This window comes from Lolium perenne, chromosome 1 (genome assembly GCF_019359855.2).
Source record: "Lolium perenne isolate Kyuss_39 chromosome 1, Kyuss_2.0, whole genome shotgun sequence".
Taxonomy (NCBI): Eukaryota; Viridiplantae; Streptophyta; class Magnoliopsida; order Poales; family Poaceae; genus Lolium; species Lolium perenne.
In genome coordinates this window covers 60817184-60829285 of record NC_067244.2, presented here as the reverse complement: position 1 = coordinate 60829285, position 12102 = coordinate 60817184, and the positions used below count along the sequence as shown (strand labels likewise).

The 12102-nt window shown below is 47.5% G+C and overlaps 2 protein-coding genes across 2 annotated transcripts; one reads left to right on the top strand and one right to left on the bottom strand.

Annotated features, from left to right (window-relative positions):
* Positions 1-995: 995 nt before the first annotated feature.
* LOC127294989 (putative pentatricopeptide repeat-containing protein At3g23330) lies at positions 996-3007 on the top strand. Its single transcript, XM_051324894.2, has one exon. The coding sequence runs from the start codon at positions 1210-1212 to the stop codon at positions 2743-2745; it is 1536 nt and encodes a 511-aa protein (XP_051180854.1). The 5' UTR covers positions 996-1209; the 3' UTR covers positions 2746-3007.
* A 1182-nt stretch (positions 3008-4189) lies between these two features.
* LOC127294979 (ent-copalyl diphosphate synthase 1, chloroplastic) lies at positions 4190-11422 on the bottom strand. Its single transcript, XM_051324887.2, has 14 exons — positions 11097-11422; positions 10218-10337; positions 8229-8299; positions 7646-8133; positions 7353-7567; positions 7146-7266; positions 6938-7050; positions 6623-6849; positions 6414-6529; positions 6203-6301; positions 5834-6076; positions 5383-5503; positions 5045-5293; positions 4190-4634 (listed from the first exon to the last, which is right to left on the bottom strand). The coding sequence occupies exons 1-14, from the start codon at positions 11200-11202 to the stop codon at positions 4410-4412; spliced, it is 2514 nt and encodes an 837-aa protein (XP_051180847.1). The 5' UTR covers positions 11203-11422; the 3' UTR covers positions 4190-4409.
* Positions 11423-12102: the final 680 nt, after the last annotated feature.

Genomic DNA, 12102 nt, shown 5'->3' with positions numbered 1-12102 from the left:
CCGAAAGCAGCGGGACGAGGTGCGCCGCCGCCGAGCGATCTTGCCGCCGGATCTCGGGGAAGATCAGGCGTACGCGCTCAACTCCTACAACTGGATCTCTTTCCGGACGTGAGAGTTCGACGCGCGTCGCCGCGCTGGCTACCTCGGTGACGTCGACTACTTCGACCGCGAGATCGCCGCGGAAGAAGAGAACGACCGGGAGGACGCGGACGAGGACGCAGACATGGCAGAGTACGACCACGACGACGGCGGGCCGGCGTGGGACCCGAAGACCTAACCACCGGGCATTACCGAGGAGGAGGCCATTGCCATGGCGCTGGCCAACAGCCAGCTCGACGAGCTCAACGAGCTCGCTTTGTGGGACGGGCTCGCAATCCAGCTCCGCGAGTCCGCGCTCGTGCAGGAGAGGCCGCGACTCCTCCAGCCACGCCGACGCGTTCCAACGACCGCGCTCCGGCTGCTGCTCCGGCCTGGGTTCCTTGGCCACCTTCACCACAGCATCCTGCGCAGGCGACGGCCTAACCGCAGTTGCCGCAGCCTGCCCTACCTCCTCCACCGTCGGCGTACCAGCTTCCATGACCGATGTCGGAGTTCATCGACCTCGTCAACGACGACGACCAGTAGGTAGTACCTACTTTTACCACGTCTTTATGGTTTTTTTAATGTTTTTATTAATGTAAATTATGACTTTATGAATGGAAAAAAATGCGTCGTGTCGCTGGAGCCACCCTCGACGCAAACGGACGCGCGGATGGTTTCGACCATTTCGATCGATGCGTGTCCGTTTGGGCGTCCGAAATGCGTCGCCCCGTTAGAGATGTCCTAAATACCAGCGCATTTTGGCATCTAGTTTTATTGCGGTAGCTAGCTAGCTAACTTTGCTAGTTGATCAAGGTAAGCTAGGTTGGTATATGCATGTCGACCCCAACCAAAAGCGGGGAGAAATTGAGTTGGCGTCGTAGGTTCCGGGCGGAAGTACTCGACTGGGGAGCAACTGCCTATCTGCCTCACATGCGCAACACGTTTTCATGGACTCCCGTGAGAAAGACGAACCAAAATTCCCATGCGGCGTGGTGGACTAGTAATCAAACTCCCTAGGCTAATCCTCCAACAAACTACCCGCTCTGAATTCCCATTCCCTTTCCTTAAAGTTGCCAAACACGCTCTAGGTGTTGTCTCTTCAAACAAATCCGCGCGCGGTTCCATTCCATGCGGCCACTCCCGGCGTTTGTGGCAGGTCGCCTCGCCGCCGTCCGCGCGGACCCCTGCGGCGTCCCGCTCCCCGTCTTCAACTCCCTACTCTCCGCCGTCGCCTCCTCCCACTCCCATCTCCCGCTCCACCTCTTCCGCCGCCTCCTCCTTCCTCGCCGCCGTCCGGACGCCTTCACACTATCCTCCCTCGCCTCCTCCTTCCTACAACTCGTCTCCTCCCGCTCCCACGCCGCCGCTTCTCTCCACGCCTTCTCCCTCCGCCTCGGTCTCCTACACGCCGACCCCGTCCTCACCAACTCCATCCTCCTTCTCTACCTCCGCTTCTCCCACAGCGTCACCAACGCGCTCCACCTGTTCGACGAAATGCCCGTCCGCACCGCATCCACTTACAACACGCTTATCTCCTACTCCCCACCAGACGCTTCCGATATCTGGCCCTTGGTGCGTCACATGGTCACACACGACGGGCTCACCCCGGACAGGTTCACGCTCTCGGCGCTTCTCTCTTCATCATCCATGTCCCAGCACCATGGCCGGGAACTGCACTGCTTCGCTATCAAGGCTGGGATGTGCAGCGATACTGATTTCCACGTTACCAGCGGGCTCGTCTCCATGTACTGCAGGGTTCGCCAGCCACGCCTTGCACGGCGGGTTTTCGACAGGATGCAGCGCAGAAATGTCGTTTCCTGGACAGCGATGGTGGGAGGGTATGCGGAGAATGGAATGTTTCAGGATGCAGTCAATGCTTTCCGATCAATGTGGCTCATCGATGCTATTCTGCCAAACAGGATTGCCTTGATCAGTGTACTCTCTGCTTGTAGCGGCGGCCTCATGGGGGGCTTGGCACAGGGTAAGCAAGTGCACGGTTTCGCACTGAGGATGGGGCTATATGGGGAGATGTCTCTCAACAATGCTCTCATTGACATGTATGCAAAGGGCGGAGCCTTGCGTTATGCAAGGCGTGTCTTCGACGATAATACTTGGCGCAAAGATATCATCTCATGGGGTTCAATGCTACTGGGTTACGGCCTTCACGGTATGGGTGCAGAAGCAGTTGCGCTGTTTCATCGTATGCGTGCTTCTGGGGTTAAGCCAGATAGCATAATTGGCCTGGGCGTGCTTTCAGCTTGCTCCAGGGCGGGCTTGGTGTTGGAGGGACTCGAGATATACAACTCCCTGCTCAAGGATCACAAAGTTCAACCAACCCAGGAGATGTCTGCCTGTGTAGTTGATTTACTCGGACGTTCTGGGCTCATTCACCATGCCTTGGACTTTATCAAGTCAATGACCGTGCAACCAGGACCTAGTGTTTGGGGAGCACTTCTGGATGCCTCTGTTATTCACAGTAACAAAGAAGCTCAAGATTTGGCTTGCAAATCTCTTCTAACAATGGAACAAGGAAGTCCATCAAATCTTGTCTTAGTATCTAACCTATATGCCAATTCTGGTAGGTGGAATATTGTTGAACAAGTGAGGGCAAAGATTAAACAGGGCACATTGAAGAAAACACCTGGGCGTAGTTGGGCAACATAGTGATGCAGTTATTCTTGGAATGAATTGTTCATGGCCCTTACAGTGTTCCTGAGACCTACCAGCACACGTAAGCTGGTTGTGCTTTGGAATCTGGGGTATTATACAATACCGCATCAATACATATTGTACATCGACTGGAACAGGCTCCACTGGCAGTTAAAATAACAGAGCTGCCTTATCTGTTGATACTTGTACATGTACTTTCGGACGGTGGTTACTAGAGCAAACAAAACACCTTTTACAATGGTGACATTTTCTGCAATGTTCACTCTCCCATCTAATCTTTGCCAGGTAAATATAATTTCTTATGGGTTCGTTGTTTGAGCTAAAATTATTTGGTCGCTTCAGAATTTTTGGCGTTTCTTAATTTTTTTAAAGAAATTTGGTGTTCTTTTATTTCTGATCACATGAAGTTATAGAATTCCTTTTTCCGTGAAAACGCAAAAGGCTTTTGTGTTTCATTTCATTGAAAAGATAAGAGGTTTACAGTCCTACTAGGAAGCATGGTACAATAAACAGTATTGCTCGAGGAGGCAAAGGAAAGGTTCCAGAAGGTGGCTCTTGCCGCGCTTAACATCCTGAGCGGCGGCATCCGACGCCTATGCCGTCTCCATATGAACCAAGACTGATCCTGATAGGTGCCACCCTCTCTAGATCACAGCCTATGTTCCACGTTCGAGTCTTGCAAATTGTCAATTGGTCACCAGTGTTACCCGGCTTTCTTTTGCGCCTGTCAGCAATTTGGACCAGCGTGTGGTGGGAGTACCAGACTATCAGCAGTAGTAGTTTGTGCAGGTTGGCTCTTTCAGTGAAGCAGAGCATAGCCGTATAGTTGGTAGTATGTGTCTTCTGAATTCTTGTTGGTGGTAATTATCTGCGGAAATAGTGTTAACTCAGAGATTATGCCGTTCCAGACAGGTTAGCAGAGAAACCTGTCTATCAAGTGCAAATCCTGTGGTAAATGACTTTTGGCCTTTCAAGGAACACTTGACTGGCGTAATCTCTGCCACCCACATTGCTAACCCGAGGGAATGCCTCTTGTTCACCATGAAAAAGGAAAACCTATCTGATGCAGCAGAGATGAGGTAGCTGCTACTTATGTGGATTAACTGTTGGATGCACCCCTTTTCTTCCATAGTCCTGTGGCTACTGCAGGATTTTGAAACTGTAAGGGCTGTATCAACAGTCGCGTGCTGATGCATTCTAGGCTGTACACCTTGGAGTTCTGTGACGCGCCAGGAAATGCTTCTCGAAAGCTACAGGGCGAGGTTATGTCTTTCATGGTGGTTCTCCAGTCAACTTCACAATAATCGCGTGCCTTTTCGGTGCATCAGGGCTATAGGTAAGTTTCAAACTTTTGATGGAACAATAGAACTCTTACTAATCACTGAAGAAACGCTGGACAAGATGTTGCAATGGTAGTTGTGGTTTATGACTTTGCCTCTTTTCCAGCAAACTAATTTATACCACAATATCAATGCAAACCACTGAGCTCTGAAAATGATACAACGTCGACGAACATCCCTGTTAGCTTGAATAAGCACACACTAACTTCCACTGGCACAACATATTTTTCTGCACCCCTCCTCTAGCCCTCTTTACAACATTCTCTTCTACAAGTTCCACATCCATACCTAAAGCTCATATTCCTATAGTTTTTTCTTTCAAATAATATGTTCAAAAATAACTTTCGAAACATGTTTATCCAAGATGTCGGATGGGCAATTGGTAGCATAGTAGCAACTTTTCACAATATTCAGGAAGGTCTGCTTCGTCTTGCTACTTGGTTCGTCATCATCAGTCTGAAGAATATTTTGGGCAAGTTCTTGCATGTCGAACCGAATTTTCTTGTCCATATGTCTTATTATTGCATCGTTCTTCTCAGCATCCTATAAATGGAAATCATCCATTCAACGGTTAAAAATGAAGGAAGTGAAAATTCATATCTTGCGTTATTCAAATCACACTTGCTGATATGAGGTATGTGCACTTCAACTTCTTACCGTACTAAAATGCTAGAATTAAATTAGTATTGTTGCTGAGTTTGATATAAAAAGTTTAAAATAGTGTGCAGTTTGAAATGTTCCATAAGTAAAATGATTGCTTGTGACTCAACAAAATTAGATGACCAATTGATATAAACTTAAAAAGTGATCTCAAGTTCAATGAATTTTATCTTGAAAATTTGAAGGAAGAAAAGTTAACCATGGTACTCATTTCTTGGAATGAAAAAACACCATCGCCCATCTATTACTTGATATAAAATGTGGCGAGAAAAATATTTGAGCGTAAGAATTACCTGGGAGAGTAACATCTTGTGGTGAAGAGTGTCACAAATAGAGGACGCGTGTTGAATAAACCAAGTACCGTCTATACTATTCACCATAGATGATGCTTCACCGATTCGTCCAGCACAAATCTCGATAATTTTAACTAGAAGCAAACATGTTTGCTTGTCATGGACCATGAAGGACTCTGCTTGGTTAACACTTGTTGTACCATATATGTCTTCTTCAATATTTGTTTGCTGCATCATCCATTCAATCCACTAGAAGTTCAAAGAAATATGTTAGAATGTTTATGCAAGGAAACATAGTCGATAACTTGCAAGCAGGTGAAATTGTTCGTTTAACTTACAGCGCAACGCAGCAAATTGTTGACGTACATCGTTCCGTCACCAGGTGCCTCTTGTGCCATTAAATCAACTAGTTTCTCAAGGGCACCAACAATAATTTCTTCTTTTGCATCTCCATTAAGCCTAGATGCACAATTTGTTTTATAAGAATAATATTTAAACCAAAAGAGATTATAGTGAAGGAACAAGTTTTTAAATAACGCTTCCTTGCATAAACAGAGTAGTGTTATGAACTTATTGTGTGACATCAACCAAGTAAGAAATTGATTTCATCTATTTATGCGTGTGAATTTTCCATTGGTGAAAACCATCTACCAAATTGCTTGTATCAGTTTACTATTTTTCTTACCAAGAGAACATAAATTAGCCAAAGTGGTCAAACTAAGCAAATAGTTATTAATCACGTGACGTGGTGATTCGAATTGTGCAGTGATGCTCTGTTAGTGTACTCACCCGGATACAGCAGTTTCTCCTTCATAGAGACTGCCATGCATAAACTGTTCCACCACTTTATTACCCGACGAATCACTGCGAAGGTATTTAGAAATAACGTTGGCGAGAACTGACACCCTGGCCCATGCAAGTCGTTCCGTCGCACGGTTTGGTTCAAATATGGAAGCGGCGGCCAGAAAATAAGTCTTTAAAACATCTCCTGAAGTCACCCCAAAAGCCTCGAGGCCATTTTCAGTGAACCATCTAAATACATTTTAAAGGAAACCATATAAGAACATATCCCACAAAATAATGTAACTGTAAATGCCAACAAGTCATGCATGAAATGTGATGTAATTGAAAAATGATATGTGACGTGTTAATGCTTACTTTTGTAGGCCATGCCACTCAAGTTGATGCTGGATTTGGCAACGGTTGAAATCACGTTTTGCCAAGTCAAGATAAATGTTGTTGTTCACAAGCGGCATCCTAGCAAAACCATATGCATCGTATGAGTTAGCGGTAAGGTTTTTCTTACAAGTATAGATGCCACAAACAAATTGCTTAAACATGATCTGCCATCGTAACACTTTTCTTTCACCTGTAGAGTGTCTTCCCAATCCAGATATCATCCTCACCACCATATTGCTCTATGTAGAATCTTGCTTCTACACGTGGCAAGCTTGCATACCATGGGAAGTCCAATGTATATTCTACCTATCATCATAACAGGTATCCACATAAGCTAGGTTAATTTCTTTCACAAAACAAGACAAGGTGATCGATTGGTAGAATGACAGGGTAGTTTACCTCGCCTGGTAGATCCTTGGCAATGATCCATTTATCACAGATGGTTCCCTCGGCCTGTCTTCTTCTAAGGAACTCGTGCGAGAATGCGGCTGCGCGCTCCAGCACATCCTCCCCGGGGAAACTCACTTGAGAGGCCCTGTTGAGGTTGTACATCCCGGTGACCGCCTGCGTCGACTGCCCCACGAAAGCGAAGAACTTGCCGTCCTTCTCAAAATGCTCAAACACACCTGCAGAGCAGCAGCATGAGTTTTGTTTGCCACGCGACAAAATCATTACTCTCTGTAGAGTATGTAAATACAACTGAGTTCGTCGTACTTGGGGAGATGTCGTATCCGTGCAGCCGCATTAGCCGGAACGCCATGGCTGTGTCGTCCACATCCTGGACCTCGGAGTTCCTCGCCCAGCAGATCCCCTTTTCAGTCCAGTGTCTGCAGATTACGATAAGATTAGAGAGTTCCTAAATCCTGCAAGATGGAAAGAGATGTTACAGAGCAGAGCCATGGCATGAAGGGGGAAATCAAACCTGTGCACATGGTCCAGGCACTGCTTGATTTCTTTCTTGAAGTAGCGGGAGAGGCCGAGGCGTTCCAGTCGATCGACGGCCCAGATGTTCTCGAAGAGATCGACCGGGTAGACGTTGGGAACTGAAATGCAACAACAAGCATCAGGAACTATACACATACAGAAAAAAGGACGATTCAAATATGCAAAATGGTCATGGATCTCTTACCCCCTCCATCGAATTTCTTGAGCATTCTATTGATATATTCATAGCACTTGGCATCACCGGTCTGCATGAGAGCGTAGGCCGTTGCGGAAGGAGAGAAGAGGAAGGACCCATCGCTGGACTGGAGCTTCAGGATCCTGTCCCAGTCCACTCCGGGCATCCCTTCGAGGGAGTGCAAGATCGTCGTTGGGAAGCTGTGCATCACCTCCATCGGAATCCTGCGCACGGAATCAATCAGTCAGCATCCAACTACATGCAAGATGTTCTCGATCTACTGTCTAGGTAAGAACACTTACTTCTTGAGCTTAATTTCTCTGTTGGCATATATGGTCTGCAGCACCTCGTGGTCATACGGGAACGGAATGCCCAAGCCCTTGGCCGTCTCCAGGGTAGAAGGAAAAGCGATCTCGAAGCCGATGGGCATCTCCTCCGGGTCTTCCTCTGCCAGCCTCCATATGTTCTCCTCGAGAAAAGCTAGACCTCTCTTGCAGTTCTCGGAGCCAAGCGACCACTTGGTGAGAGCCACGACGCAGCCGAGGGTGTTGGTGATCCGATCGTATGCGGAGAAGAGCGCCGCGTCGCCCCAGGAGCCATCGGGAAGCTGGTGGTCTAGGATCCATCGGAGGCTTTCCGGGAACTCGGGACCCTCGCCGCCGTCCAGCGTCGGCACCAGGGCCACCCAGGCGGTGTCGTAGCCTGACACGGTGATTTCGCCGTCCTCCATCGACCCCAGCATCGCCCTCACCTGCTCGATCAGTGGTTGCTGGAACTCTGAACCGGGAGCCTGGTCGAGATGTTCAGAAAGTTGACAAAGGTCAGCGATACATGTCCAAAACAGTTTCACATGACGTGATTAGTGTGGAATTAGTAGAAGCTTGCCTCAGGAATGACACGTGCTTCCTCCTGGCGCTTTAGGATCTGAAACTTGTCGACCGGGTCGGTTTGCATCCCTGGGGGTACAGTGATGGAGACATTGTTGTTCAGATGTAGTACGCCAAATTATAAATTTTATTAAGAGAACGAAACATTGTTAAATAAACATTGCAGATATACACGTGCACTCTGGGCGCCCCACATGAGAGCACTTTCTCCATGTTGAGCTGAAACAGTTTTGTACCCCCAAGGTACCACAAACGTGTTTAGACTAGTGAAAACGTGTTTAGGTTAGTGTCCCCCGATCGTCGGTGTCGTCACCCACCACATGAGTTGGGTAGCTAGGACAAAACTTTGGCTAAGAATTGCTGAATTAATTTGTGATTGATCCATATTGACAAGCTTAACAAATCGAAATATTTCTTATATTGTAAAACATAAGGGTGTTTCTAACTTTCTATAGGCGTTTGCAAAAAACGAAATCATTAAGGGTATCACCCCTTGATAAGCTTGTTGGTTTCAGATATTGCATGTGCTAAAATATGAGTACTAAATGTGTGCCTCATAAAGAAAAAATATATGACTATTTAATGCGCGCCTCATCCTAAATAAACAATTCCCTTTAAAGTTTTGCCTAGTAATAATAACAATAACATTATCCATATATGTATTTTACAAGACTTTGAAATTCCTGGTTTTGTAGCATGATATACACGTTTCATAAAAAGAAAGAGCCAAGATCTTGGGAACAGTATCGCGGCCAAATACAAGGAGTTGGCAGGAGTAACATGCATGCGACACATACAGGAACCAACCTGGATTGGATAAAAACGGCACGAAATCTCAATCACTTTCGCAGCAGAGCCAGAGAGAACATCCCTCACTGTCGCTGGTTCCTCTCGCTTATAGGAGGGAGCATGAAGGCGTGTGTAAAGATGCCCTTATCTAAACCAAATCAAACAAAGCTTTCCCGATCGTCTCTTTTCGTGGGCATACGATCTTGGCATAATAAGTACACACAATCTAATCCTGGCTTTCGCGTGCCAGTCCTAGTCGAATCTCCGATCCTTTTATTCGGTGACCAAATTGATCGTCGGGCTGGCGATTCGGCTCGAAAGAACTCCGGCGCCGTGCTTTTGCGTAGCATTTGTAATAGTTGGCTGACGAAAGAAACAGCTGCGGTGGTGAGTGGTGACCGTACTGACGGTAACAAGAAGGAATAGCATAATCTTTCAGTCGCTCGTCAGACTTGACTTTGAACTTCCTAGGATTTTTACTACTTTGGGTTGTCGTGAAAAAACAAAATATGTATAAGTCTCTGGTCCCTTGAGGGAGGCTAAAAATCCCCAGAGTAGACAAGAGTCGATGTCCATTCTTGTCTCTCGCCTACTATCCCAAAGTAGTCAGCTAGGGAGGCCAGCTCTTTGGTCCTCCCACTTTGAGAGAAAAAGAAAGCGCGGAACTGAATTTGTTAGTCTGAATTCCACCCGTCCTCCTCCGGTAAACAACATGTGAGTTGGAGTCGAACCCCCACGTTTGGAGGAAATTGTGTAAATCTGACTTGTACTCACGGAAGAGGAATAGAAAATTTTGTACTACTACATAGGAACGGTAAACTACAGCTAACATGTGTGAAAATGTATCCGTTGGATTTCTACCCCACGTTCAAAGTAAAACGTGTACATAGTACTTGCTAAATTTGCGCCAACAAGAAAAAGCCTTGTGTGCAGTGTACTCACTGAAGAGGAAGAATACAAAAAGACAAACGAGCATACGGCAGTATCTACATAGAAACGGTCCAGCGGTATCACAAGCACGTACTTAGCTATAGCAAGACGATGACGGCCAAAAAACAGGTGATGTGGGTGGCTAAGGATTAGCCAATTAGGAAGAAAGTAGAGTAATGTATACGGGTGCTAAAAGCTAGCCAGCGGATGGAGAAGAGAGCGGCATAAAGCAGGAGAGATCCATCCATCAGCCGGAATCAGTCAATACCTTTAGCGGCAGCGGCACTGGATACGTTGGTGGCCTGCGTCCTGCGCCTTGCGCCGCGCGTGCCGGCGGGTTCCACCACGCCATGGCTAGCATCTTCTTTGCCGAGGGCGCGGCATGGACCTGATTGTTCAAAGACAAAGCGATCATCATCAGTATCACTCTCGCGATAAAGCGCCTATGGGTGGCGTCTCTGCTCCTCGGCTTATCGCAGAAGCCGAAAAGTCGAAATAAAACATTAGAAGCCGCCGGCCGATCGATCAGAATCTAGTTTTCTTCACATGCACAAGGTATAGCTAGCTAGCTTCTGTCAACAACTAAAAAAATTAGCTAGCTAGGTATACAAGGATAGATACATATGTTCAGACCAAAAATGCTAATAGGAAGATGACACACAAACATCAAGGATCGAGCAAGAATTGCTCCTTAATTAATTTGTCGGTTTCCTTTCACCACGGCAGCATATGCATGGCCGGCAAGTGTCTGCCGTGAAACAGGACGAATCGGCAGCTTGCTATAGCTTCAGGCAGCAAACTAGCCGTCACGATCTGCACGTGATGGCGGACAAGAACCTCCTGACGCGGTACCCACAGGGCGTGATCGGCACACGATCGAAAACCTGCGAGAAACTTCCATGGCCGCCGGCGCGCGCGGCCAGGAAAGAAGAAACTTCGCCGGCCGGCCGGCGCCGGCGGATCGACGGGCAGAGAGAACGCAAGGTTGAGAGCATGCAATTGATGGATTCCCATTGTATATGTACGATCCACCGTCGTGCGTATATACCAAGCAGAAACGCACGTGTAATGGAGAAACTAGACAAGGCGATCGAAAAGCTAGCATACGGTGGAAAGGAAAAAGGGACATGGATCGACGGATGATCACCTGCTTTGGCGAGAGCTCGTGGCCGAGGTCTCCCGACGTGGACGAACGGCACCTTCACCGCCACCGCCGGCGAGAGGTGGAGCTGCATGCTGGCTGGCTGCGCCATAGCACTACCTGCAACTGCAATGCACGACCGTCTGCTGGGGCTGGGGGTCTATAAGTACCACTCGAGAGCTCCGAGGAGGAGTTCTGGATGAGGATGAATTGATGATGAACCAAATTATATTGGATAAGATTAGGGGTAGGATGGCGCTGGTTATGGCAAGTGATTAAGAGAGGCAGCTAATTGCCCAAACAAGAACGGCACGAGGTTATCTGGAGCCCTGGAGGGATGTGCGTGAATATATAGGGGAGAGGGGTGGGGGTGGGGGAGGACGGTGAGAGAGATGGCCGGAGCCCGGAGAGGGAGGTAGAAGGTCGGATTTTTTTTTTTTTTTTTTGAGATGGGCCAGAGAGAGAGGGCTGTAGGAGGAAGGGAATGATTCCCGTGCGGGGAAAGCTCCGAGTAGTGGACAAAAACCTTAAAACGTCTGCTTTGTGAACGGGTGGTGCTGGTGCGAGAGTGACATTCTCCGCGCCCAGCACACCAAGATGCCCTCTACAATCAGTCCAGAGATCGACTTGTTAGTAAAAATAAGGCGGGCAACCCGTTCAGAGTAAAGAGACGTAGGAAATACGATTAAAGAAGGTGCACCATCCTCTATATAAGGAAACATGTGTTGCTGTCGTCTTGGGCGTGATATCACCCAATCGTCGTCCAATCACCGTCCCTGCAGCACACACGCTCGTTTGAATCCTAAAAAGCCAAATCTAGATGGAAGTCATATTTAGGTGTGTAAGTTAATTTTCAGTTCCAACAATGCAGGAAAACTAGATATGGATAAGTCTATCGTGGAGAGTGAAATGATGAATAGTGTAGAGACATAGATCAGGACGCGATTTTTTGGCACATGGTGTTATGCACCCCGTAAACTTCAGAGTTTGTGGTAATTTCAAATGTTAGCAA

Bases quoted from the DNA above. Each gene is read 5' to 3' on its own strand.
- LOC127294989 (XM_051324894.2), top strand. From the start codon at position 1,210: ATGCGGCCACTCCCGGCGTTTGTGGCAGGTCGCCTCGCCGCCGTCCGC.
- LOC127294979 (XM_051324887.2), bottom strand. From the start codon at position 11,202: ATGGCGCAGCCAGCCAGCATGCAGCTCCACCTCTCGCCGGCGGTGGCG. The intron at 6,302-6,413 runs GTGAAAGAAAAG...TGGTTTTGCTAG, and splicing joins ATTGGGAAGACACTCTACAG to GATGCCGCTTGTGAACAACA. The intron at 5,294-5,382 runs GTAAGTTAAACG...TTGAACTTCTAG, and splicing joins ACAATTTGCTGCGTTGCGCT to TGGATTGAATGGATGATGCA.